This window comes from Dipodomys spectabilis, unplaced genomic scaffold (genome assembly GCF_019054845.1).
Source record: "Dipodomys spectabilis isolate Male_0828 unplaced genomic scaffold, ASM1905484v1 ptg000067l, whole genome shotgun sequence".
Lineage (NCBI taxonomy): Eukaryota > Metazoa > Chordata > Mammalia > Rodentia > Heteromyidae > Dipodomys > Dipodomys spectabilis.
In genome coordinates, this window is record NW_024870744.1 from 2731531 (window position 1) to 2757991 (window position 26461).

The 26461-nt window shown below is 49.7% G+C and overlaps 1 protein-coding gene across 2 annotated transcripts; it reads left to right on the forward strand.

The window, feature by feature from the left end:
• The first annotated feature begins 9403 nt into the window (after positions 1-9403).
• Positions 9404-26348, forward strand: Set (SET nuclear proto-oncogene). 2 transcript variants are annotated; one of them, XM_042681078.1, is made up of 8 exons: positions 9404-9579; positions 18823-18880; positions 20463-20605; positions 20863-20966; positions 21065-21178; positions 22302-22472; positions 22555-22701; positions 24804-26348. In XM_042681078.1, the coding sequence occupies exons 1-8, from the start codon at positions 9471-9473 to the stop codon at positions 24825-24827; spliced, it is 870 nt and encodes a 289-aa protein (XP_042537012.1). In that variant the 5' UTR covers positions 9404-9470; the 3' UTR covers positions 24828-26348. The 2 variants fall into 2 exon arrangements, with proteins under 2 accessions (XP_042537012.1, XP_042537014.1); XM_042681080.1 differs by lacking the exon at positions 9404-9579 and adding an exon at positions 17131-17407.
• The last annotated feature ends 113 nt before the right edge of the window (positions 26349-26461 follow it).

Consider the following 26461-nt stretch of genomic DNA (forward strand, 5'->3'; position numbering starts at 1 on the left):
GGCACGAATGTTTATCTCAAGAAGCCTCACCACCATACCGGGCGCCGGCGGCTCACCCCTGTCATCCTAGCTACTCACGAGGCTGAGACCTGAGGATCGCTGTTCAAAGCCAGCCCTGGCAGGGAAGTCCGTGAGACTCTTATCTCCAATAAACCATTAGAAAACTGGAAGTGGTGCTGTAGCTCAAGTGGTAGAGTGCTCGCCTTGAGCTGAAGAGCTGAGGGACAGCACCCAGGCCCAGAGTTCAAGACCCAGGACAGGGGGGGTAGGGGGGGGCCTCACCAACAGAAGTAACTTGTGAAGTGTGTGTGTGTGTCTGTGTGTTTGCAGTGCCAGGAATTAAACCCATAGCCTTCTGCTACTTGGAAGAGGAAAATTCCATCAAGTTCCAATTCCTAGGTGTGCCCTGGCACTCCTCTTCTACCAGCTCTGCTTTCATTCAGTCACCTAACCATATGTCAGCTCTGAGCCAGCTATACCACCTGTATGTTAGGCCTGGGGTCCAGCTACAGCACTCAACAGTAATCTCTTAGAATTTACACCCTAACATTTGACCTTGACTTCATAAATGAATAATTAGGGTGAAAGAGAGGGTAGGGGGACTTGCAAGAAGCATGCTAGTTGCTAATGGCTTCCACCTGTAATCCTAGCTACTCAAGAGGCTGTGATCTAAAGGATAACAGTTCAGAGTCAGCCTGAGCAGGAAAGCATATGTAAGCATTAGGCCCACCTTGGTCCTCAGCTCCACCCAGATCTGAGCTCCTCACTGCCTACGAGTTCCACCACACAGCTGGCCCCTCCCTCTCTGTGCCCAGACCCACCTCAACTCCCACCTACCTCACCTGTTAGCCCTCACACCCTGCTGCTACCTAGATAGTGAAGGCTGACTTGCACTCTCTCTCCGCAGCAAATATGGCTCCTCTAATAAACCTTGTAATAATCTTTCTCCTGTGCCTGTCTGCCTCTGTGTGGTCCCTTAGGATGGATGTGACAGACCCTTTCAGTGTAAGTCTCTAGTCTCCAGTTAACCAGCAAAAAGCCAAAAGTGGAGCTGTGGCTCAAGGCTCAAGTGGTAGAGTGCCAGCCTTGAGGGAAAAAGATATGGTCAGAACCCAAGGTGCTGATATGGTCAAGCACCTAGAACTATGTGCGCACACAGCTGGACTAAGATCCCCGTGCCTCACAGACACAAGTGTGTATACATGAATGAGCACAGACACAAGTGTGTATACATGAATGAGCACTGTGCTAGGTTTCAAGCCAGGAACCATCACATGCGAATACATGCTCCACCACTGAGTTACACCCCTGTCCCTAGTCAACAAATATTAACTAATGCATATATAGTCAATAGCAGGGGAAGGAAACAGATATTCCAGCTACATCTAGAAACAACTGTTCCTTTCAGGCAGAAAAGGAAGGCTTCCTGGAAGAGGTGCTGTTGTGTGAATTCAATCCCTCTGGGACCCTAGAATCCTTCCCCAACCCCATCTTGTCTCCAACTCCCCTCCACCAGCAAATCAAAGACCTCCACTCAACCTCCCACCTGCCTTTACCCACGGGGGAAAAGCCCCAGCAGAAAGGTGAACTGAAGACCAAGAGGTCTCCATACACTCACTCAAATACTCGCCTGTGCTTGATTTAGGCAGGAAGGAAAGGCCTAAGGGATACCAGTCCCTGCTGCCTCCTCTTTTCCTAACTGGGATCCAGGAGGGCAAATCCTTCTATCACACTGGCAAGCCGTAGAACCAGCCCTGGGAAGCCATCATTCACCTGAGCTGTCTTGTTTTGTGTATGCCCATCCTGGACCTTGAACTCAGGGCCTTGGCACTCTCCCTTAGCTTTTGTGCTGTTTGCATTCTTCCACTTGTGCCTTGGCTCCACTTCCAGCATTTGGGTGGTTAATTGGAGATAAGAGCCCCATACCCTTTCAAGCCTAGACTGTCTCTGAACCTTAATCCTCAGGTCTCAGCCTCCTGAGTAGCTAGGATTACAGGAATGAACCACTTGGCCTTGTGCTCGCTATTTCTGAGATAAGACCTCATTTCTAGCCCAGCCCATTCCTGGACTGAGCTCCACCTGTTTTTCATTTTCCTCCATAACTGGGATGACAGACCTGTGTCACCAGGCCCAGCCACTTTCCTTTGACATAGACTCTTTCAGGCTTCTCTGCCTGGCTAGCTTCAAACCTTGATCCTCCTGATGTCAGTCTCTCACTTGCTTAGGATGCTAGGCTTGCACCACCACCACCACCAAGTCCAGCTATTGTTGAGAAGGGGTCTGGAGACTATTTGTGCAGGCTTGGCTCGGACTTCTATCTTCTGATCTCAATCATGTGGTTACTGACAATTACAGGTATAAGCCACAACACTGGCTCATGTCTGGATTTTTTTTTCTCCATTCCTGGGTTTTGAACCTAGGGCTGGGGTGCTGTCCCTGAGCTTTGGTATTCAAGGTGTTAGTGCTCTACCACTTGAGCCACAGCTCTACTACTGGTTCATTGCAGATCTGAGTCTCCAAGACTTTTCCTGCCCAGGCTAGCATGAGATCCTCAGATCTCAGCTGTACAGACATAAGCCACCAGACCTCCCTCCCTTTTACTTTATATAGTTTATTTAATTACTTTTTTTTTTTCTTTTTGGTCGGTCATGGGGCTTGAAAACTCTGGCCTGGGCACTGTCCCTCAACTCTTCAGCTCAAGGCTAGCGCTCTACCGCTTGAGCCACAGCGCCACTTCCGGTTTTCTGAGTGGTTAATTGGAGATAAGAGTCTCATGGACATTTTTGCTCAAGCTGGCTTTGAACCACAATCCTCAGACCTCAGCCTCCTGAGTAGCTAGAATGACAGGTGTCAGCCCCCGGCGCCTGGCAGTTTAATTACTTTTAAAATAGAGTCCTTAGCCAAGTGCCAGTGGCTCTCACCTGTAATTCTAGCTACTCAGGAGGCTGAGATCTGAGGATCGCGGTTCAAAGCCAGCCTGGGCTGGGAAGTCCTTGAGACACTTATCTCCAATAAACCACTAGAAGACCAGAAGTGGCGCTGTGGCTCAAGCAGTAGAGTGCTCCCCTTGAGCTGAAGAGCGCAGATACAGCACCCAAGCCCAGAGTTCCAGTCCCACAACTGACAAAATAAATAAATAAATAATAGAGTCCTTCACTATAATCCAAGATCAGCTGCAGACTGTGATCATTCCATATGCTTCTCCAGTAGCTAGGATTACAGGCTTGCACCGCTATGTCCTGACCCTCCTGATATTTTCTTCCACCCAAATATGAAGCTTAGGGAATGAACCCAGGCACAGTGAAATATACATAAGCTCTGGCTGAGAGCAACTGGACTATTTAGCAACATATTAAAAGCCATTATTATTTACTCTACAATTGCAGTTATAGGAATGTATTCTAAGTAAATAGCAATGTGTCGGTGCCAAAATTTAGCTTCTAGGAAGTGCATCATAGCACTGCTTACAGTAACAAACTCCTTTAAGTTATCACTGCTGAGTTTAAGTACAATAAAATATAGCACATGTACCTGAGAAAAGGACTGGACGTAGTGGCATATTTCCATAATCCCAGCTACTCTAGAGAGGGAGATAGGAGAATTCATCTCTGATCTCTGAAGCAAAAGCTTGAGGCCTGACCACCCCTCACACACACACAAAAAGAGCAAACTGAAAACAAAAGGACTATAGGTAGCTCAAATCACAGAGTGCTTGAATAACAAACATGATGCCCTGATTTCAAGCCTCAGTACCTCCAAAAAAAAAAAAAAACCAATGCAGCAATGAAAACTAGTATTGTTTATATGAAATGGTGTAGGAAGACAATAAAGAAAAAATATGTTATTAGGAAATAAAATATCACAGCCAGGTCCCTGTTGCTTGTGTCTATAATCCCAGCTATTCAAGAAGCTGAGATCTGAGGATTGTGGTTCAAAGCCAGTCTGGGCAGGAAAAAAGTTATTTTCAATTAGGCTGGGAAGGTGGCTCAGTGGTAGAGCACTTGCCTTGCATGCATGAGGCCCTGGGTTCGATACCTCAGCACCACATAAGCAAAAAGAAAAATGCCGGAAGTGGTGCTGTGGCTCAAGTGGTAAAGCACTGGCCTTGAGCTGAAGAGCTGAGGGACAACATCCAGGCCCAGAGTTCAGTCCCCATGACCAGACCCCCCCCCCAAAAAAAAAAGTTATTTTCAATTAACTACCAAAAAGCCAGAATTAGAGATGTATCTCAAGTGATAGAGCACCAACATAAGCAGAATAAAATTAAGAGATCTGGGCACTGGTGGCTCATGCCTGTCATCCTAGCTACTGAGGAGGTTGAGATCTAAGGATTGTGGTTCGGGCAGGAAAGTTCATGAGACTCTTATCTCCAATAAACTACCAGAAAACCAGAAGTGGTGCTGTACTTCAAGTGGAAGAGCATTAGTGTTTTTTTTTTATTGTTGTTGTTTTTTGGGAGGGTCGATCATGGGGCTTGAACTCTGGGCCTGGGCAGTGTCCCTCAGCATTTCAAACTCAAGGCTAGTGTTCTACCACTTGAGCCACAGCGCTACATCCTGCTTTTTCCTGCTTATGTGGGACTGAGGAATTCAACCCAGGGCCTCATATATGCTGGGCAAGCACTCTGCCACTGAGCCACATTCCAAGCCCCTCCTTGAGCTATTTTTTGCTCAAGGCTAGCTCTTTACCACTAGGAGTCACAGCACCACTTCCAGTTTTCTGGTGGTTAACTGAAGGGAAGTCTCATTTACTTTCTTGCCTGGGTTGGCTTTCCACCATGATCTTCAGATCTATGTCCTGAGTAGCTAGGATTACAGGTGTGAGCCTCCAGCGTCTGGCTTTTTTTTTTTTTTTTTTTTTTCTCCTTTAGTAATAGCACTGGGTTTTTTGGTTTCTTTTGGGTCCGGTCATGGGGCCTGAACTCTGGGTCTGGGCGCTGTCCCTCAGCTCTTCAGCTCAAGGCTAGTGCTCTACCACTTGAGCCATAGCGCCACTTCTGGCTTTTTTCTTTTTGCTTATGTGGTACTGGGGAATTGAACCCAGGGCCTCATGTATGCAAGGCAAGCGCTCTACCACTGAGCCACCTTCCCAGCCCCAGCACTAGGGTTTGAACTGATGTCCTTGCCCTTCATCATTCAGCCAGCATTTCCATTTAAGCCAGCCATCCAACCCTACTTGTTACTGGTTAATTCTGGAGATAGAGTCTAGCGGATTTTTCGACTCTGGCTGGCTTCAAACCTCAGTCCTCCAGATCTTAGCCTCAGGAACATGTTCATTTTAAAGTCATATGCTCCTAAGATCCAAAGTTTAACATTATAACACATCAAGCAATAAAGCCCTTTTCCATGCTGTCATTGCCCAGCAGGTCCAACTGGAGCTCCTGGGCTCCTCTGGAGTCGTTCTAGAGCTGGGCTGTGGCACTCTCTTCTGTGAAATGGGATGTCCTGACCACATGGTTTCAGACTTCCCATTTTTCTTTCACCTTAGTTCTAGTTCCTTCTTTCTTTTCCAGTGATAGATGTGGCCTTTTTCCCAGAAGCCTTAAAAGTTGTTAGATTGTTGCTGAGTCTTTTTTTTTTTTTTTTTGAGTCCGGTCATGGAGCCTGAACTCCGGGCCTGGGCTGGGCGCTGTCCCTCAGCTCTTCAGCTCAAGGCTAGCACTCTACCATTTGAGCCACAGCACCACTTCCAGCTTTTGTGGTGCTGAGGAATCGAACCCAGGGCTTCAGGCATGCAAGGCAAACGCTCTACCACTGAGCCACCTTCCCAACCCCTGAGTCTTTTAGGAAGCATCTTGCTATGAGTTGCAGGCAGGGGACTCACAGCATGAACCTTAGAAAGACCTCTGAGGTCCTCAATCTCCCCTTTCTGTGACACATATCCTCTATATGGGCAGGCAAGGGCGCTGGTTCTCTGGTGGGTGGTTTACTCTCAGCTTCGATATATGTGTGTGTGTGTGTGTACACGCGTGCTTGCTTGTGCATGTGCTGGTGCTGTGGCTTGAACTCAGGGCCTGCATGCTATGCCTTTTTTGCTCAAGGCTCCACCACTTGAGCCATAGCTCTATTTCCAGAACTTTCCTGTTCAGGCTGGCTTCAAACCTCAATTCTCAAGACTTCAGCCTCTAGAAGAGCTCAAGATTACAGGCATGAGCCACTTTGGCCTTGGCAGTTTTGCTTATTTTTACAGGGATACAAATGAAATCATACAGTAGTTACTATTTTGTGTCTCTTGCACTGGACGTTTCTATATGCAGGCCTCATTCAGATCTTTCTGTGTAAGCTGCAGTTCATTTATTCCCACTGCTTCCCCTGTTCCTTTGTATGAATATCTTACAATGTATTCATTCTACTGGGGACAGACATTTGTATTGTTTCCAGGTTTGCGCCCTAGGAATCTTGCTGCTAGGCACATTCTTGAACACATTTATCACAACCCAGTGGTGCACGCGTGTACCTGTTAAGCATATCTATTGGAGTTACAGCCAGGAGGGCAACTGAGGGGTCACAGGCTTTGGATACTCTCAGTGTGGGTACACTGAACACAGTCTTCAGAGTGCTCCTGTCAGCCTCTGCTCAGCTGTTAGGAATACCTTATTTGCCCTTAAATAAAAGCTCTCCAGCCAGATGCTGGCTGTTGTCACCTGAAATTCTACGTGAAGGATCCTTCACATCCATCCCAGGAGACCACACAGAGGCAGATAGGTACAGGAGAAAGATTATTATAAGGTTTATTAAAGGAGCCATATTTCCCAGGAGAGGGAGCATATGATGTGGGTCCCAAACCAGGTAGCAGTGGAGTCTGGGGGGCAGGAAGTGAGGTAGGTGGGTGCTCAGGTAGGTCTGAGTGGAGAGAGAATGGTCAGTTGTTTGGCAGGAACTCCAGGGCTTGGAGGAGCTCAAGCCTGGGTGGAGCTGAGGACCAAAGGTGTGCATAATGCTTATACTAAGTACTTTGGAGGCTGAGATCTGAGGATCAGGATTTGAAGCCAGCCCAAGTAGGAAAGTCCATGAGACTCTGATCTCCAATTAACTACCAAATAGCTAAAAGTGGAGATGTGGTTCAAGTAGTAGAGTGCTAGCCTTGAGTAAAAAAGGTAAGAGAGAGTGCATAGACCCTTGTTCAAGCCTCAGGACTTACAAAAAGAAAAAAAAAGCCCTCTAGATTTCTTTGTGTTTATGCTGGTACTAGGGCTAGAACTCAGGGGCTGGGTAACCGCCTCTTGGTTTTCTCTGCTCAAGGCTGGCAGTCTGCCACCTGAGACACAGCTCCATTTCTGACTTTTTGGTACTTAATTGGAAAAAAAAAATTTCATGGCTTTTCCTTCCCTAGGCTAGCTTCAAATCACAATCTGTAGCTCTCAGCCTTCTGAGGTTACAGGGGTGAGCCACCTGAGCCAGGCATTGTTTTCTTTTTTTGTTGTTGGTTGTGGCGCTTGAACTCTGGGCTTGGGCACTGTCCTTCAGCTCTTAAGCTCAAGGTGAGCGCTCTACCACTTGAGCTACAGTGCCACTTCTGGTTTTCTGAGTGGTTAATTGGAGTTAAGAGTATAATGGACTTTCCTGCCTGGACTGACTTTGAACCTCGATCCTCAGATCTCAGTCTCCAAAGTAGCTAGGATGACACGCATGAGTGAGCCACTGGCACCTGGCTGCCATGGGGTTTTTAATTCAGGGTCTGGATGCCGTTGCTGAGCTTTTTCACTTAAGGCTAGCACTCTACCACTTTGAACCACAGCACCACTTCTGATTTTCTGGTGTTTTTTTTTCTGGTCTTTAATTGGAGGTAAGAGTCTCATGGATTTTCCTGTACTGGATGGCTTTGAATTGAAAGCCTCCTGATTAGCTAGGATTACAGGCATAAGCCACCAGCTCACAGCTTTTATTTCTTTCTTTTAGGCTTCAACTCAGGGCCTAGATGCTGTACTTCAACTTTTTTTTTTTTGGGTCCGGTCGTGGGGCCTGAACTCTGGGCCTGGGTGCTGTCCCTCAGCTCTTCAGCTCAAGGCTAGCGCTCTACCACTTGAGCCACAACGCCACTTCCGGTTTTTTATTGGTTTATTGGAGATAGGAGTCTCATGGTCTTTCCTGCCCGGGCTGGCTAGGAACCGGGATCCTCAGATCTCAGCCTCCTGAGTAGCTAGGATTACAGGCCTGAGCCACTGGTGCCTGGCTCATGAGTACATTTCTTATCAAGCATTGTTGCCTCCTCCTTTGTTTCCCCTTCCCATCCCTTCCCATCTTCCTCCTATTCCCCCTAACTTTATTTATTCTTATTTTTTATAATTTATTGTAGATAAGAGTCTCACAGATAGGGGCTGGGAAGGTGGCTCAGTGCATGCATGAGGCTCTGGGTTCAATTCCTCAGCACCACATGAGCAGAAAAAGTTGGAAGTAGCGCTGTGGCTCAGGCGGTAAAGTGCTAGCCTTGAGCTGAAGAGCTGAGGGACAGCGCCCAGGCCCAGAGTTCAGACCCCACCACCAACCAAAAAAAAAGAAAAGAAAAAAGAGTCTCACAGGTTTTCCTGCTAGGGCTGGCTTAAAATCCTCCTAGCTCTGAACCATAATCCTCCTATCTCTGCCTCTTGAGTAGGATAACAGGCTGGAGCCAATAGGGCCTAGCTCACCTCCATGTTGTTTTCTGTAATGAGTGAAAAATGAATCTGTTTCAATTTTTCTCAAATCCTGCACTTCCACCCCCAGTATCTTGTTTGTTTGTTTTTGGTGCTGATCCTGGGGACTAAGTTGTGGGCCTGAGTGCTTTCCTGGAGCTTTGTTCCACTCCACTCCAGCTTCACTTCCAGATTTTATTATTATTATTTTTATTTTTGTAGTTCATTGGAGATTAGAGTCTCACCAACTTTCCTGCCTGGGCTGGCTCTGAACATCAATCCTCAGATCTCAGCCTCCTGAGTAGCAAGAATTATTAATCAGGAACCGCCCCCCCCCCTTTTTTTTTTATTTTCCTATCCCTTCAAGTAAGCACCTAGAGGCTGAGGAGTAAACCAGACCTGGGGGGTGGGGGAGATTGGGGATAATGGAAGAATGTTCTAGAGTAAGTTGAGGGGCCTGGCACTTGAGTGTTCTGCAGACCAAAGGAAGAGGGAAGAAAAAAAAATAAAAAAATAAACATAAAAGGAGGAAAGTTCTCCCTCCATGGGGCCGGGACTGACCACTGAGGGGGGGATTTGAGACCCAGAAAAGGAAAAGGGGGTGCAGGAGTTTCAGATGCAGATCCCCTCCCCCTCCCCAGTGCCGTGTCCCCTCCCCCCCTCTCCCCGCGGAGAGAAGTTCGGAGCGACTCAAAGAACTTTCTCCTGATTGGAGGGCGCGCGGGGCGGGGGGCGGCGGCGGCGGCGGCGGGGTCCCTGGCGGGCAGGGCGGCCCGGGGCCATTGGAGACGCTCTCCCGCGCTCGCTGCCTGCCGTGGGTCCGCAGCGTCGGGCTCGCCTCCGGCTTCTCCTCCGCGCCATGACCCCCAAGCGCCAGTCCTCCCTCCTGCCTCAGCCGAAGAAAGCGCAGCACAGTCCGGGCCCGAAGCCGGCCGACGCCTCCTCCTCTCCCGGCTTGCCCAAGGGAGGTGAGTCCGGGCGGCGGCGCGGGGCGGCTCCGCGCCGCGGGGTCCTCCGCCTCCTCCTCCTGGGGCGCGGCCCCCGCACCCCGGCCCCGGCGGCCGCCGCTGAGCCCGGCTGGGCGGGCTCCCCGCGCCTCGACGCGGGTGGGAGGCCGGCCGGTCCGAGGCCCGGCCTCCGCCCTCCGGCCCCGGCGCCCCCCGCCCCGGGCCGCGCGGCGCCTGCCGTCCGTTCCCAGCGGCGGCGCGGACCACGCGCGCCTGGCGCTCCCCGCGCGGCCGCCGGCCCGGCCCAGCGTCACGTGACCGCCCCTAGGTTTAAATCCTCCCCGCGGCCGTCGGGGAGCCCACTCGCGCTTCCTGCCCGCTCGGCCCGGCCCGGCCCGGCCCCGCGCCGCGCGGGCAGGCCTCGCCCTTCTCCTCGCCCCATTTCCCGGATGCCCCCCACCCTTCTCTCGGCCATCATCTCCGTCCGTGAAGAAGGGCCTCTCCAGACTTGGAGGGAAGTCACTCTTGGGGTGAGGGTCCTAGGGAGGGCTTACCTGCCCTTTGGCTGGTTGTTTTGGAGTGGGAGTCTCAAAGTTTGTCTTTTAGCCCCCAGGCTTGGCTTTGAATCAGGATTCTTCGCATCTCAGCCTCCTGAGTAGCTGGGATCACAGGCGTGAGCCACCGGGGCAAAGTCACTTTTGTAGGCTTTCACCTCTTGAGCCTCAGCTCCTGGGCCTCGAGAAGCCCCCCTTTGTGATCCTGGCTGACCAAAAGTTACCCCATCTGAGCGACTATCCTGGCTTCTTTTTTTTTTTGGTCGCTCATGGGGCTTGAACTTGCAGGCCTGGACACTGTCCCTGAGCTTTTTTTGCTCAAAGCATTCTACCACTTTTGGTTTTCTGGTGGTTTATTGGAGATGAAAGTTTCATGGGCTCTGCTGCCCAGGCTGGCTTTGAACCACAATCCTCAGATTTCAGCCTCCTGAGTAGCTAGGATGGCAGGCATGAACCACCAGCACCCATCTTCATCCTTGCATTTCAACAGTGAGCTTTACGCAGCTTCCTTGTCCTCCTCTTTAGAGGCTTAAACTTGGACATGGGGTTGTGTTTTCAGACATCCTGGAACTAGACATGGTGATTGCTCTGGCGATTAGGGCTCTTCAGCCACATGGCACTGTAGTGGAGTCTTCTCAGGTAGAGATTGGATAGGGCTGAATCAGGAAAGCAGCAACTTCATGGAGGGGTCGAGACCTACTGGAAGGATGGGTTCACCTGAGAGTCCTCTTTGAGCTCCTGAGGACCTGTGCTGGTATTGGTGACAGTTCCTCACCTTCCAGATGGGGTTCAGAGGCCCCCTACCATGCTGTGGCACTGCCAGGGGTAGGGGGGGAGTGGTGGGAAACCTAAGTCCTTAGGCCAGTGATTAATCTGCTGTTTCCTTTCCTGTAAATTGGGCTCTCATGCTTGCTGAGACTGCCATCTAAGTAAAGCACTTCAGACAAGTGTCTGGTATGATTGACCCAATAATCTTCGTGTGTGTGTGTGTGTGTGTGTGTGTGTGTGTGTGTGTGTGTGCGCGTGTACATGTGTGCCAGTCGTGGGGCTTGAACTCAGGGCCTGAGCTTGTTTGTCCCTGAGCTTGTATTTGGCTAGTGTTCTTCCACTTGAGTCATACCTTCAATTTGTCTTTTTGCTCGTTAATTGGAGGAAAGAGTGTCACTGAAAAATTCTGCATGGACTGACTTTGAACCTCAATCCTCAGATCTCAGTCTCCTGAGTAACAAATCAGTCCTCTTGAGATGTGTGGTAACTTCTTGTGATCCGCAAAGACCATGGGCAAGCCCACCTGGTCTTGTAGTTTTGTGGAGAAATAACCAGAAGGAAGGTGAGGGTACAGTCACAGTCCCTTCAAGGCTCTGTGCCCAGGATGTCTGTACGAATCCTGCCCATTTTTGGGACAGCAGCTTATCTTTTAAATCTCCATTTTTATGGACGAGAAAGAGGTTTGCAGAAGTGTGGTAGGGAAGGGTGGGGGCACTCCTCTAGGTATCCTAGTTAAGATTTCCCAGCAGCCTCTGGGGTTCTCTCCCCTCCCAAGATAGCCAGGAAGAGGAAGAAATTCTTTTTCTTGTTTTCTTTTGTTGGTCCTGGGGCTTGAAATCTGGGCCCGGATGCTGGCCCTCAGCTTTTCAGCTCAAGGCTAGTGCTCTACCACTTGAGCCATAGTGGTTTATTGGAGATAAGAGTCTCACGGACTTTCCTGTTTGGATTGGCTTTGAACAGCGATCTTCAGATCTCAGCCTCCTGAGTAGGATTTCTGGTGTGAACCACCAGCGCCCAGCTGAGAAAGGAATTCTAAGTGAAGTGAGAGGCTAGAGAGGAAAAGGCCCAGGGCCAGGTGTTGGGGTGTGTGTGGGTGCACCCATACACGTGCTCACTGCTTGAATGGGCCCAGGCCTGCCCTGGCCCCTCCCTTGTTTACTGGCTCTCTGGCCCTTTTGCTTTCTCTTTCTTTTCCACTTCCTGGCATTCATCTTGATGGGTTATGGGTTGCCTGGAAGAAGGGCAGGACCGGCGCTGGCAAGAAGGGAATGGAGCCTTTAAGCCCTCTGCCTGATCACAAGACGTCACAGGGTTCCTGGGGCCTTCTGGGTCCCTGGAGGTCTGGGAAACAGGTGGGTCACTGACACCAACCTGTGCATTGGCTTCATAGAAGAGGTTTCCAGCAGTGGAGGCCCTGAGTTCAAGCCACAGTGTGGCACACATGTGCAAACACAAACACAAACAAAATTGAAGGAGCCGGGCGCTGGTGGCTCACGCCTGTAATCCTAGCTACTCAGGAGGCTGAGATCTGAGGATCGCGGTTCAAAGCCAGCCCGGGCAGGAAAGACCGTGAGACTCCTATCTCCAATAAACCACCAGAAAACCGGAAGTGACGCTGTGGCTCAAGTGGTAGAGCACTCACCTTGAGCTGAAGAGCTGAGGGACAGCGCCCAGGCCCAGAGTTCAAGCCCCACGACCGACAAAAAAAAAAAAAAAAAAATTGAAGGGTAGCCAGCACTATCTGTGGATCACATGTAGTCCTAGATACTCAGGAGGCTGAGAGCTGAGGATCTGGTTTGAAGTCAGCCCAGGCAGGAAAGTCCTTGAGATTTTTCTCCAATTAACCACCAGAAAATTAAGTGGTGCTGTGGCTCAAAATGGTGGAGCAGGGCTGGGAAGGTGGCTCAGTGGTAGAGCGCTTGCCTTGCATGCCTGAGGCCCTGAGTTCGATTCCTCAGCACCACATAAGCAAAAAGAAAAAAGCCGGAAGTGGTGCTGTGGCTCAAGTGGTAGAGTGCTAGCCTTGAGTTGAAGAGCTGAGGGACAGCGCCCAGGCCCAGAGTTCAGGTCCCACGACCGAACCCAAAAAAAAAAACAACCAAAAATGGTGGAGCACTAGCCTTGAGCAAAAGAGCTCAGGGACAGTGCCTAGGTCCTTAGTTTAAGCCCCTGGCCTCCCCCCCCCCCCAAAAAAAAAGGCTAGACATTATTTTTTATTGTGAAAATACTGTACATAAGGGTTACAATTACATGGGCCATGTAATGAGTACTTTTTTTTTTTTTGGTTGGTTGTGGGGCTTGAACTCTGGGCTTGGGCGCTGTCCCTGGCCTCTTCAGCTCAAGGCGAGCACTCTACTGATTGAACCACAGCGCCACTTCTGGTTTTTGAGTGGTTTATTGGAGATAAGAATCTCACGGACTTTCCTGCCCGGGCTGGCTTTGAAGCATGATTCTCAGATCTCAGCCTCCTGAGTAGCTAGGATTTCAGGCGTGAGTCACCAGCGCTCGGCTTGAGTACATTTTTTTTTTGGGGGGGGGGGGGTCCGGTCATGGGGCCTGAACTCTGGGCCTGGGCACTGTCCCTCAGCTCTTCAGCTCAAGGCTAGTGCTCTACCACTTGAGCCACAGCGCCACTTCTGGCTTTTTTTTCCTTCTGCTTATGTGGTGCTGAGGAATCGAACCCAGGGCCTCTGGCATGCAAGGCAAGCACTCTATCACTTAGCCACCTTCCCAGCCCAATTGAGTACATTTTTTTTTGGGGGGGGGGGTCTGGTCGTGGGGCCTGAACCTCTGGGCTTAGGCGCTGTCCCTCAGCTCCTCAGCTCAAGGCTAGCGCTCTACCACTTGAGCCACAGCGCCACTTCCGGCTTTTTTTTCTTTTTTGCTTATGTGGTGCTGAGGAATCGAACCCAGGGCCTCTGACATGCAAGGCAAGCGCTCTACCACTGAGCCACCTTCCCAGCCCCTGGAGTACATTTTTTTGTTTGTTTGTTTGTTTGTTTTTTTAACTGTATTTTTTTTGTCTTTTCTTTTTTGGTACTGGGGATCGAACCCAGGACGTTGCACTTGCTAGGCAAGCGCTTTGCCACTGAGCTACATCCCAGCCCACATTTTTTTATCAAGCATTATTGCCTCCTCCTGTTTCTCCTTCCCATCTCTCCCCCCCCCCTTTTTTTTTTTTGCCAGTCCTTGGGCTTGAACTCGCCTGGGCACTTTCCCTGAGCTGCTTTTTGCTCAAGCCTAGCACTCCTATCACTTCAGCCACAGCGCCACTTCCGGCTTTTTCTGTTTATGTGTTTCTGAGGAATTGAACCCAGGGCTTCATGCATGCTAAGCACTCTACCACTAAGCCACATTCCCAGCCTAAAGGCCAGACATGGAGTCCAGCCCAGGGAAAGTTACTGAGACCACGTTTCAAAAACAAAATTAACAAAAGTTTTGATCTGGGTTCTGATGGCTCACGCCTAGAATCCTAGCTACTCAGGAGGCTGAGATCTGAGGATTGCAATATGAAGCCAAGTTCCTTTAAGCATTAGGATTGGCACAAAACAGTAAGGTTTTGAGTTCAATCCCTTTTTGCCCCCTATTCCCCAGAAGAAAAGAAAACAGCAACAGGGCTAGGCCTCAGGTAGTAGAGCACTTGCTTCGTATGCTCCCTGCCAGAAGTCCTGGTTTCAGTCTGGTACTGCAAAGAAGAGCCTAAGTATTTACTGTTAGGTTTCATCGTCAGCACCCCAAAATATAAAAGTAAAAAAGCAAAAATACTGGTTTAGAATCTTGGTTCTTCCACTTACTATAAGTTATTTTGGGGTGTGGTTTGGTCTTAAGGGTGTTTGCCTGCCATTTACAAAACCAAGGTTTTTCCCAGTAATTTAAAAATTTATCTGTGGAGTGAGGATATTAAGACTTAATCTGTATTTTGTGAGGTTTAAGTAAAAACTGTATGAAGTTATCACAACCTGTGACTCTTGTTCATGCTTCAGTAGTGTAGAAGAGGAAACATTGCTCATAAGAACTGATTGTGGATTTTAAAAAGAATTCTTTTAACCTTTTTTTTCTTTGTGGGGGGGGAGGGGAAGGCTTGAACTCTGTGCCTGGGCGCCATCCCTCTTAGCTGTTCAGCTCAAGGGTAGCCATCTACCACTTGAGCCACAGCACCACTTCAGCTTTTTCTGTTTATGTGGTGCTGAGGAATCAAACCCAGGGCCTCATGCATGCCAGACAAACACTCTACCACTGAGCCACCTTCCCAGTCCAATTATTTTTATCTGTAAACATTGTACAAAAGTGTTTAAATTCAGTGCATCAGTTTATATCTAGTGCATCTCGACCAATGTCACCCTTCTATCATTCTCCTCTCTCCTCTCTCCCAAATTTACCCATTCCCTCAAGTTTTCTGAGTTTTCCTTTTTGTGTTTATTTTTATTTTTTTTTGCCAGTCCTGAGGTTTGAACTTAGGGCCTGGGTACTGTCCTTGAGCTTCTTTGCTCAAGGCTAGTGCTCTACCACTTCATCCACAGCTCCAATTGCTGCTTTTTCTGTTTTCGTGGCTGAGGTATTGAACCCAGGACTTCATGCATGCTAGGCAAGCACTTTACCACCAAGCCACATTCCCAGCCCCTGAATTTTGCTTTTTATTGTGCTTGTCCTAGGGCTTGAACTCAGGGCCTGGGCGCTGTCTCTTGAGCTTTTTGTGTGCACAAAGCTAGCACTCTAGCTGTGTGACCTGAGTCACAGCTCCACTTCCAGCTTTTTGGTGGTTAATTGGAGAGAAGTCTCATGGACTGTGCTGCCTGGGCTAGTTTCCCAACAGTGCCCCTCAGATCTCAGCCTCCTGAGTATCTAGGATTTACAGCTGTGAGCCACAAGCACCTGGAGTTTGCTTTTCAGTGTTCCTACATTAAGTATTATGACTATTTGCTCTCAGCCTCCTGGTTGATTGTGGGTTTTTTGCTTTATATCTTTGTGTGTACATCTGTGTGTATGTGTGCATGTGCGTAGGGGCACAGACACCCTTGGCGTGTGGTTTGTGCTAGTACTGATGCTTGAACTCTGGTTAAAAACATCAGGGAGAGATTTCTGGCTTTTTGTGGATCAGGTGTTGGATGAGACCCTGGAAGATAGAGCTGAGCCGGTTCATTAGCTGGAGAGCAAAATTTAAACAGAAGAACATGCCTGGGCCATAGAACGCGCGGTTTGCAGGGCTTTGCCTGTCCTGGTTCAGCTTTGCTGTGCAAGGAACTTCGCCCCGTGTATCTCCCGAGCGTTTGCGAGTTCCACTGGTGCCTGCTTCTCGCCAGCAGTCAGTGTGGTTTCTTGGGAGCACCCGGCACTGAGCTGGGCCGGGAGTGGTGGTGAAGTGTGGTGTCCCCCTGCTTTCAGAGCACGTCCGCTTTTGTTTATCATCCGCTGCAAATGGATCCAGAGGGAAGTGAGCTGACCTGCTCAAGGGTACACAACCTCGAGGGCAGGGCGCGGGCCGGAACCCAGACCTGGCAACGCCGGCCGGGCTGTGTGTGCAAAGAAGCCAGAGTCTCAGCCTCCCCACCTGGAATAGCACAGGGGTGCTGCCGTCCTTTGGCTACGAAAAAGGATGCGTCCAGAGGCCCCGAGTGCTGATCCCAGGGCGGGTGGATGGCCAGGCTCCGGTGGAAATCCAGGTTAAAGCCAGGCCTGCACGTCCAGGGGGCGGCGAACACCCCTCTCAGCGCCCCGCGCCGCCAGGCTTAGGGCAGCCACTCCGCCACCACGTGACGCGCAGGCGTGGGGGGGGCTGCCCGTGAAGCCCCGCCCCTCGGGCCGCCGCGCTCCCGGCGCGCGCAAATGTCCCGGGTCGGGCTGGGGAAGGGGAAAGCGGGGGAGGGGAGCGCGGTGCAGGGGGCCGGCCCGGACGTCGCCGCGCTCCTTCCTCCCGCCTCTCCGCCAGGCCCTGTGTCTGCTCGCGGAGGCTCCGCCCCCTCGTCCCGGCGTTGCGGCCAATGGGGAGGCGGCGCGAGCCTCTCCGGCCGGGGGCGGGCCTAGCGCGCGACCTAACGCGCCTGCGCCCTGGCGCCCGCCCCTCGCCGAGAGGAGGAGGTGGTGGTGGTGGAGGAGGAGGAGGCGGTCGGGGAGAGCGAGCAGCAAGCCGGAGCGCGGAGCGCGAGTGAGGGAGCGAGCCGCCTGCCGCCGCCGCCCGCCGCCGCCTCCCCTCCGCACGCAGCAGCTCCGGGTCGGGGCACGGCGCGCCGCCCCCGCCGCTCCCTCGGCGCCAGGCCGCGCGGGCAGATCGAGCCAGCGAGCGAGGGGGAGGGCGACCCGCGAGCGGCGATCGAGCGGGCGATCGAGCGCCGGGAGGAGGCGGCCGGACCGAGCGGGCGCCCGCGCGTGTGGCGTGAGGGGCAGCCGCCCGCCCGCCCGCCCCCCCCTTCGCCTTCCCTGCGCCCCCTCCCCGCGCCCCCGACCGCGGAGCGGCACCATGTCGACGCCGGCGGCCAAAGTCAGTAAAAAGGAGCTCAACTCCAACCACGACGGGGCCGACGAGACCTCAGGTGAGCGCGGGCGCGGCGGGGGCCGGCCGCGCCGCCATCTTCGCCCCGGGCCGCGGCGGCCGGCGGGGCGCGCGCGGGGGGCTCCGGGGGGGCGCGGGGCGCGCGGCCGGGCGGGGGGTCCGGGGCCCGGCGCCCTCTTTTCTTCTTTTTGTGCGCGGCGGGGCCGGGGGCCCTGGGTGGCGCCGCGGCGGCGGCGGCGGGCGGCGAGGCGCGGGCGCTGCGGCCTGCGAGGCGCGGGCGGGCGGAGGAGACCCCCCCTTCTCCCCCCTCCCTCGCCCGCCCTCCCCCTCCCTCCCTCCCTCCCGAGAAGCCTCTCTTTATTGTGCTCCGCCATGATGCCTCGCTCCCATCAGCCGCCGCCGCCGCCACATGGTGCGGCCGGACGCGGCCCGGGGCCCGGCCTCTCGCGCCGCCTCCCTTCCCGCCCGGCCCGCGGCGGCAGAGCCTCGGCCTCGGCGTCGGCGGCCGGCCTCGGCGGGGCCGGGGCGGGGTGGGGGCGCGGCGAGCACGCGGCCGGCCCGCGGCGGCGGAGGATGCTCAGGCCGGGTCCCCACGTGGGGCGGCCGCCCGGGCGCGCCAGACCCCGGCGCGGCGGCCGAGGGGGCGGAGGGGCCCGCGGTGGACCCCGGCCCCCCCCGCCGGCCCCCGCCCGGGAGGCGCTCGGCCGGGGTGCCGCGGACCCCCGAGTTTACCGGAAGTGGGCCGCGCGGGCAGACCTTTTCACGCCCACCGGGCTCCGCGGCGTTCGCAGTCGTCGCGGGACAAAAGGGCACCGACTCGGAGCACACCCCGGTTTCCGCTCTCCCTCGGGAGCCTCTGCCTGCCCCGGCCTCGTGGTCTCAGCGAGAGGCTCTGTGGGGCTGGGCACCGGGGCCGGGCCGGGCTGGGATCCTGGGCTGGAGCAGGCGAAGGCGCCCGCGGGCCGCTGAGGTGGTTCGGGCGGCCTGGGCCGCTTCACTTTCCTGGGTACCGAGCAGATCTTAAACTTAGTGTGAAAAGGAATCCTCATGGAGAGGTGGTGGGGTCCGAACCTGCCAATTGCCCGGACTAGTTTCCGTGTTCTGGTCACCGGCGGGCGCTACTCTACGGCAAGGGTTTGTGATAAGTAGCGTAAACACGAAGAACTTAATGAGGCTATTTCTCCCATAACTGAAACCGTAACATTTTGTGATGGAACTCTTAAAAGCAACAGTAAAATGTTCTCGGAGTAACCAGCAGATAACCGGATTTGTGTGAATGGTCTCTTAATGAAAAAGTAATTTGTCAACTGCGTGCTAGAACACGTGGAGAGCACGCCTGTAGTAGGCACTTTTTTAAAACAGCTTTACGGCTACTGTTCACATACCACAGTGTTTCGAAACACTAGTTATGATTTGTGTTGAGTCTTATGCTCCCCTTCCCTTTTCTTTTTGCAGAAAAAGAACAGCAAGAAGCAATTGAACATATCGATGAAGTACAAAATGAAATAGACAGGTAAAGATTTTTTTTAGAGTTTATCTGAAATCCATCTGATAATCCAGTAGTAACTGAAAGCAACGAAACTCATCTATTCACCAAGGGGAGCTTCTGTAAATACATAAGTACATATATACAAGTATATACATGTGTATATATACTTCATGGTTGGGAATATTATGTACATCCAGTGGTATTTTTCCTGTGAAATAACTTGTACAATTACAGTTAGGTATTGATGAAGACTGCATCATCCTTCAGTGGATGTTTTGTGGTTTTTATTTTCGTGAGTAGTGTTTCCCCATATTGTCCCAACTGCCCTTGTCCCCAGCTCTTGGGCTCTAGTGATTCTTCCTCTAACTCTCCCGCAACTGAGAAAGTCAAGCCTGGCAAGCTGGGGATGTATGTAGTCCAGTGATAGATTGCTTGCCTGGAATAAACAAGCTCTAGTTTTAGTCGCCCAGAATGTAAAAAAAAAAAAAACAAACACGCAGCCACCTTATGGAATAAGGATTGTTTGCTTAGTTCATGACTTTGTTATTTGACCAACAGGTTTATTTAGAATTCCTACTTGAATGAGACAATTGGAAGTTTTGCCTGGAAATGAGGGGTGTTTCTTTTTTGTTGTTCCTTTGTGTGCCTGTCCTAAGGCTTGAACTCAGGGCCTTGGACACTTGAGGTTTTTTGCTCAAGGTACTGTTTTGCCAAACTTGAACCACAGCTCCACTTCCAGCTAATTGTTGGTAATTGGAAATAAGAGTCCCCACATACTTAGTGCAGGGGCTGGCTTCAAACACTGATTCTCAGATCTCATCCTTCAGAGTAGTTATGATAAAAGCAGCATGAGCCATCATCCTCCAGGCTAAGTACTTTAAATATGCTGTTCAAATGTTACTGAAGTTAAAATTCTTGCTTGAACAGAACAGTTGGGGTTCTGCCTGGTAATGAGTACTTATAATATACAGTGTTCCATGAACCCCTAGTTTAAGTACTCTTAAGAATTAACGCTTTGTGGGCTGGGAAGGTGGCTCAGTGGTAGAGCGCTTGCCTTGCATGCATGAGGCCCTGGGTTCGATTCCTCAGCACCACATAAGCAAAAAGAAAAAAAGCCAGAAGTGGGGCTGTGGCTAAGGTGGTAGAGCGCTAGCCTTGAGCTGAAGAGCAGAGGGATAATGCCCAGGCCCAGAGTTCAGGCCCCACGACCCCCCCCCCCCCCCCCCCCAAAAAAAATTTAACCCTTTGGGCTGGGAAGGTGGCTCAGTGGTAGAGTGCTTGCCTTGCATGTCTGAGGCCCTGGGTTCAATTCCTCAACACCACATAAGGAGAAAAAGCAGGAAGTGGTGCTGTGGATCATGGTAGAACACTAGCTTTGAGTGCCCAGGCCCAGAGTTCAGGTCCCACGACAGACAAAAAAAAATTACCCTTTTGCATTGCTTACTGGTAAATAAATGGAAATTTTGCCATATTTGAACTGCAGTTTATACAATATTTATTACCTGTTTTATGCAGTCCTAGAGCAAACAAGTATGTATTCTGCAGCTATGGCCATTCACATCTGCAGATAAACCACCATTGTCTACATGTGTTTTCTTTGCTTTAGACTTAATGAACAAGCCAGTGAGGAGATCTTGAAAGTAGAACAGAAATATAACAAACTCCGCCAACCGTTTTTTCAGAAGAGGTCAGAATTGATCGCCAAAATCCCAAATTTTTGGGTAACAACATTTGTCAACCATCCACAAGGTATGTTGTGGGGCAGGGCATTATTACAAGTTGATGAGCAGAAGAGCCTGGATGAGGATTTCATCCAATGTATGCTAAGTGCTGACAGAGGGCAAAGCTCTCCTTGAAATTTACAATACTGTGTCTAATGTGGAACTGAGTTTAGGTACTTAAGTTTTGGCTTGGTCTTGTTACTTATGAGTTGTGAAATCTAAGGAAAGTATGAAAGGAGACGCTGATTGGTGAGTGTTTGCCTGACATGCACTTTTCCAATGCAGTGTCTGCACTGCTGGGGGAGGAGGATGAAGAGGCCCTGCATTACCTGACCAGAGTTGAAGTGACAGAATTTGAAGATATAAAATCAGGTTACAGAATAGATTTTGTAAGTAGCCACAATTTTGTTTGCCAATGTGGAGAATAATTGGAGATGTGGTGTTGAAGTACTGTGGCATTGATTGCAAATCCTCCACTCTTTTATAGTATTTTGATGAAAATCCTTACTTTGAAAATAAAGTTCTCTCCAAAGAATTTCATCTGAATGAGAGCGGTGATCCATCTTCAAAGTCCACTGAAATCAAATGGAAGTCTGGAAAGGTATATGCTTTTTAAGGAATTGTTGGATAAAAATAACACTTTGCATGTTATGGTTTGATAAACTTAACAGTACTTGGTGGTACTTTGGTCAATAACATGGTAATGCAAAGCCAGTACAAATTCTGATGTATACCCAAGTACATAGGAGTAAGATTGCAAGTAAAAGTTGATAGAAATCTTTTTGGTTCCTGTATTAGTCAATGAATTTCTCAAATGGCTTATGTGCTAGAGTACATTTATGTCCATGTAGTAAGATATACATATATAAATATAGGCATAGTAGTAAGGTGGTGTGCTTCTGAATCCTACTTGGGCTTCATGGATTAGTAATCAACTGCTTTACCAGTTGACTCACACCTCAGTTCTTTCCCTTTGCCTCCCTCCTTCCCTCCCTCCCTCCCTCTCTCCCTCCCTCCCTCTCTCCCTCCCTCCCTCCCTCCCTCCCTCCCTCCCTCCCTCCCTCCCTCCCTCCCTTCCCTCATGGGACTTGAACTTTGGGCCTGGGCACTTATCCCTGAGCTAGTCAGCTCAAGATGAGCGCTCTACCACTTGAGCCACAGCGCCACTTCCAGTTTTCAGTGGTTAATTGGATATAAGAGTCTCACAGACTTTCCTGGCTGGGCTGAGTTTGAACTGTGATCCTCAGATCTCACCTTCCTGAGTAGGATTACAGGTGTGAGCCAACAGTCCCATCTTTCATTTTTCAGATAGGGTCTCAATGCCTTGCTGGGTACTGGGAAATTCTCAGATGGCAATCCTCTTACCTCAATCTCTAGTAGTTAGGATTATAGAAGTTTGCCACCACACCCATCTCTTACCTTTTTTTCTTTTGTGTTTTGATTTTTGGGTTGGGCTTCTGGCTGGTCCACAGCCACAGGGCTGGGGTTGCAGGTGTGCTGCCACCGCCCCAAACTGCTAATGCTGTTTGTTGAAGTCTAATTTGGTGGTAATTCCTTTTATTAAACATTTGTGGGGACTTTGCCCCACTGTGCATGTTGTTTTGTTCTAATAATTAAAATATTGTGCTACTGGTATATGTTTTTTCTTTTCTAGAGGGATATTTTTAAATTGTACGAGTTCAGATGTCCCAGAGAGCTGATAAAGTTCCAATTTTTTTATTTAGGATTTGACAAAGCGCTCCAGTCAAACGCAGAATAAAGCCAGCAGGAAGCGGCAGCATGAGGAACCAGAGAGCTTCTTCACTTGGTTCGCTGACCACTCAGACGCTGGTGCAGACGAGTTGGGAGAGGTCATCAAAGACGACATCTGGCCAAACCCATTGCAGTACTACCTGGTGAGCCACGTCTGCCTTTCCCACGGTGCTGCTAGCCTCACCGTGTAAAAGTCAGGCCTTGAAGGACCTTGGTCTTTTAAAGGTTCCTGACATGGATGATGAGGAGGGAGAAGGAGAAGAGGATGATGATGATGATGAAGAGGAGGAAGGATTGGAAGACATTGATGAAGAAGGGGATGAGGACGAGGGGGAAGAAGACGAAGATGATGATGAAGGGGAAGAAGGAGAGGTAAAAGAAATGGGCTGGGGGGGGAGAGGATGGGAAGGGGAAACAAAGGAGGAGGCTGCAATGCTTGATAAGAAATGCACTCATTACCTTCCCCATGTAATTGTAACCCCTCTGTACAGTGTTTTCACAATAATAAAAAAAAAAGGAATGAGCTAAATACCAAAAGGTACTTAAAAAAAGTCCCACCATAGTATTTTGGGGCCTCACAGCTAGTGGAACAGGATTGGTGATGTAAAACTGATTTGGATGTGTGAGCAAATTGCCTTGTTCTAGATCAGGGAACTATTTGATGAACTCGTTATAGAGATACTAGATATTTTTCATAGGCGTTCTAATTTGAAGAGGAAGGAAAATGGGAATTGACCCACACTTAAAACTATGCCTCTTGCCGGGCGCTGGTGGCTCACGCCTGTAATCCTAGCTACTCAGGAGGCTGAGATCTGAGGATCGCGGTTCAAAGCCAGCCTGGGCAGGAGAGACTGTGAGACTCCTATCTCCAATAAACCACCAGAAAACCAGAAGTGGCGCTGTAGCTCAAGTGGTAGAGCACTCGCCTTGAGCTGAAGAGCTGAGGGCAGAGTTCAAGCCCCATGCCCGACCAAAAAAAAAAAAAAACTATGCCTCTTCCATGAGCCTTGAGCTGAATTGCTCAGGGACACCTCCCGGGCCTAGAGCTCAAGCCCCACAAAAGAGATCTTTCATGCGCTTGTTTCTAGTATATTTATAAGATTATGTCTTTGTTGCTTTATATGTCCCTTCCCCATGGTATAACCCCTGCTTTCACTATATATGATATTGGTATATGTGGAGGGAAGGGAAAACAAAAAAACTATGCCTCTTCCATCTTGGTCTAGCCTGTAGCACGCGTGTGCGTGCGTGTGCGCACACACACAATCACACAATCCCAATCCTGGGTCTTGGACTTGGCCTGGGGGCTGTCCGTGAGTTGGTTTTTTTGTTTTTTTTTTTAATTTTATATTTGGGGGGGGGGTGGTCGTGGGGCCTGAACTCTGGGCCTGGGCGCTGTCCCTCAGCTCTTCAGCTCCAGGCAAGCACTCTACCACTTGAGCCACCGCGCCACTTCCGGCCTTTTCTGCTTATATGGTGCTGAGAAACCGAACCCAGGGCCTCATGCATGCAAGGCAAGCACTCTTAACACCGAGCCACCTTCCCAGCCCCATGAGGTTTTTTTGCTCACAGTTGGCACTGTACCTAATTAAGCCAGAGCTCCAGACTTTTTCAGTAGTGTAGTGGAAGATTGGGCTGGGGAGGGTGTTCTTTTAATAAATTGTACCAATGGGTTAGAAATGTGGTTTAGTGGTAGAGTGCTTGAGGCAAGCATGAAGCCCTGGGTTTGATTCCTCAGTACCATATAAACAGAAAATGCCAGAAGTGGCACTGTGGCTTAAAGGCCTAGAGTGCTAGCCTTGAGCAAAAGAAATTCAGGGACAGTGCCCAGGCCCTGAGTTCAAGCCCCAGGAAAGTCATATCGTTGATGAAGTTCAACAGTACTTTCTAAATCACAGAGCTTACTGTGCTTTGGATGAACTGCTGGACTTTATTTCTCTCCCTCACCTTTTTTCAGTTGTAGGCTTTGAGCTTCTCCCGTCTTTGAGCTATCCTGGCACTTGAGCCATGTTCCTAATTCCTTTTTGTTTTAGGGTCTTTTTTTTTTTTTTTTTTTTTAAACTCAGGACCCTGAGCTCTTTTGCTCAAGTCTAGCACTCTCCCTTTGAGCCACAGTTCCATTTTTAGTTTTCTGGTTATTACTTGGAGATAGGAGTCTCATGGGAACTTTTCTGCTTATGCTGGCTTTGATCCATGATTCTCAGATCTCAGCATCCTGAGTTCGCTAAAACAGGGCCTCCTAGTTCTCCTTAATGTGAGCTTTTTGGATTGTTTGGTACGAAATTCGCTCACTGATTAGTAATACTAATTTATCTGAAATAGTATCTCGGGCTGTGTTGGTTGATTGGATGTAAATAATAGGTAGCTGGCCCACCCCTGACATTACTGTGGGCTCATTGTGGTCCATACAGAAGCTAAGGTGTGACAATAGGGTTTTATCAGCCTTGGCAATTAACTGCCTTCTTTTCTTTCAGGAGGATGAAGGAGAAGATGACTAATAGAAAACACTGATGGATTCCAACTTTTTTTTTTTTTCCTTAATTTTCTCCAGTCCCTGGGAGCAAGTTGCAGTCTTCTCCCCTCTGTGCTCAGTTGCCCTGTTCTTGAGGTCTCTTTTCTCAAAACACCATGGTTCTCAACTTATTTGGGGGGGAATACCTTGCTCAGAATACAACGGGAAAAGAATCTCTACACACCTCTGTTCTAAATTCATTTTTATCCCTTTCTGTCTCAACAAAAACTGTACGGAATCAACACCACCACCACCGCCACCTGCTCTGTGGGAAACAAGAAAAGCCTCCGGTTGCTCTGCTCTGCTGGAGGCACCAGGCCCTGTGTAGTAGTGCATAGATTCTAGCTTTTCTCCTCCTTTCTCTGTATATTGGGCTCAGAGATTACACTGTGTCTATGTGAATACGGACAGTTAGCATTACCAACATGTATCTGTCTACTTTCTCTTGTTTAAAAAAAAAGAAAAAACTTAAAAAAATGGGGTTCTAGAAGGTCAGCAAAGGGTGGGTTTGAGATGTTTGGGTGGGTTAAGTGGGCATTTTGACAACATGGCTTCTCCTTTGGCATGTGTAATTGTGATGTTTAACGGACATCCTTGCAGTTTAAGATGACACTTTTAAAATAAAATTCTCCTAATGATGACTTGAGCCCTGGCACTACAGGAGAATCAGCAGACCCTGTAGGATCTTATTTGGAATTGACATTCTCTATTGTAATTTTGTTCATTTATTTTTAAATTTTCTTTTGTTTTCACTGGAAAGGAAAGATGATGCTGAGTTTTAAACGTTAAAAGTGTACAAGTTGCTTTGTTACAATAAAACTAAATGTGTACACAAAGGGTTTGATGCTTTTCTCTCAGAATGGACATAGTTGATCTGACCTTCCGAGTTTGACTTGTATAATAACGTCACTGTCAAACTGTCCCCTGACTTCGTATTTTTTGATACGCACTTTGCAGGATGACCTCAGGGCTGTATGGATCGAGAATAAAGGGATTTGAATTAATGTCTTAATGTCTCCATAACTGGGAACCATTGCTGTCGTTAATCATGTCGTTTGAGACAACTAGACCCTCAAAATTGAGAGTTCTGACTCTACCCTTGATTTTTATCTTCTTGGCCTTTTTAAGAAAATGGGCCTTTTTGAGTGTCTATTGGTCTAAAGTCCCAGGTCTCTAACCTAAGGTTCAAATGTGACTGGATCTGGGTGGAAGAACTGCCCTGTGCATCACAGAGAAGCTGCCAAATGCATAAGCTTTTTAATGCTGTAAAATAGAGCTGAAATTAAACGCCACTTTCTCAGAGGTGAATTCATGGACAGCGTGGAAGCTTTGTGATGTATAAAATCTTACAAATGGAACTATTCCATCCATAGGCAAAAGTGTAACCAAAACCTGTCTAGATGGATTAGTATGTAATTTCTGCACAGGTCTCTGTTTAGTAAATACATCATTGTATACTGGTCAGGAATCTTGCTCCAATAAAGGAACATAAAGATTTTTTTTTGGACTGGGGTCATTCTCCTTGTTTTATAGAGAACTGTTAACTTGGTTTGGATTTCAATGATAAAGTGGATGGTGAGGAGCCTCATGGTACAGGTGTTATAGGCAGTCACTACAGCT

What these genes read in the sequence shown, in the direction of transcription:
- Set (XM_042681078.1), top strand. Translation starts at nt 9,471, where the DNA reads ATGACCCCCAAGCGCCAGTCCTCCCTCCTGCCTCAGCCGAAGAAAGCG. An exon ending in GTACAAAATGAAATAGACAG is followed by an intron (nt 18,881 to 20,462) that starts GTAAAGATTTTT and finishes TCTTTGCTTTAG; the next exon opens with ACTTAATGAACAAGCCAGTG. An exon ending in CAGGTTACAGAATAGATTTT is followed by an intron (nt 20,967 to 21,064) that starts GTAAGTAGCCAC and finishes ACTCTTTTATAG; the next exon opens with TATTTTGATGAAAATCCTTA.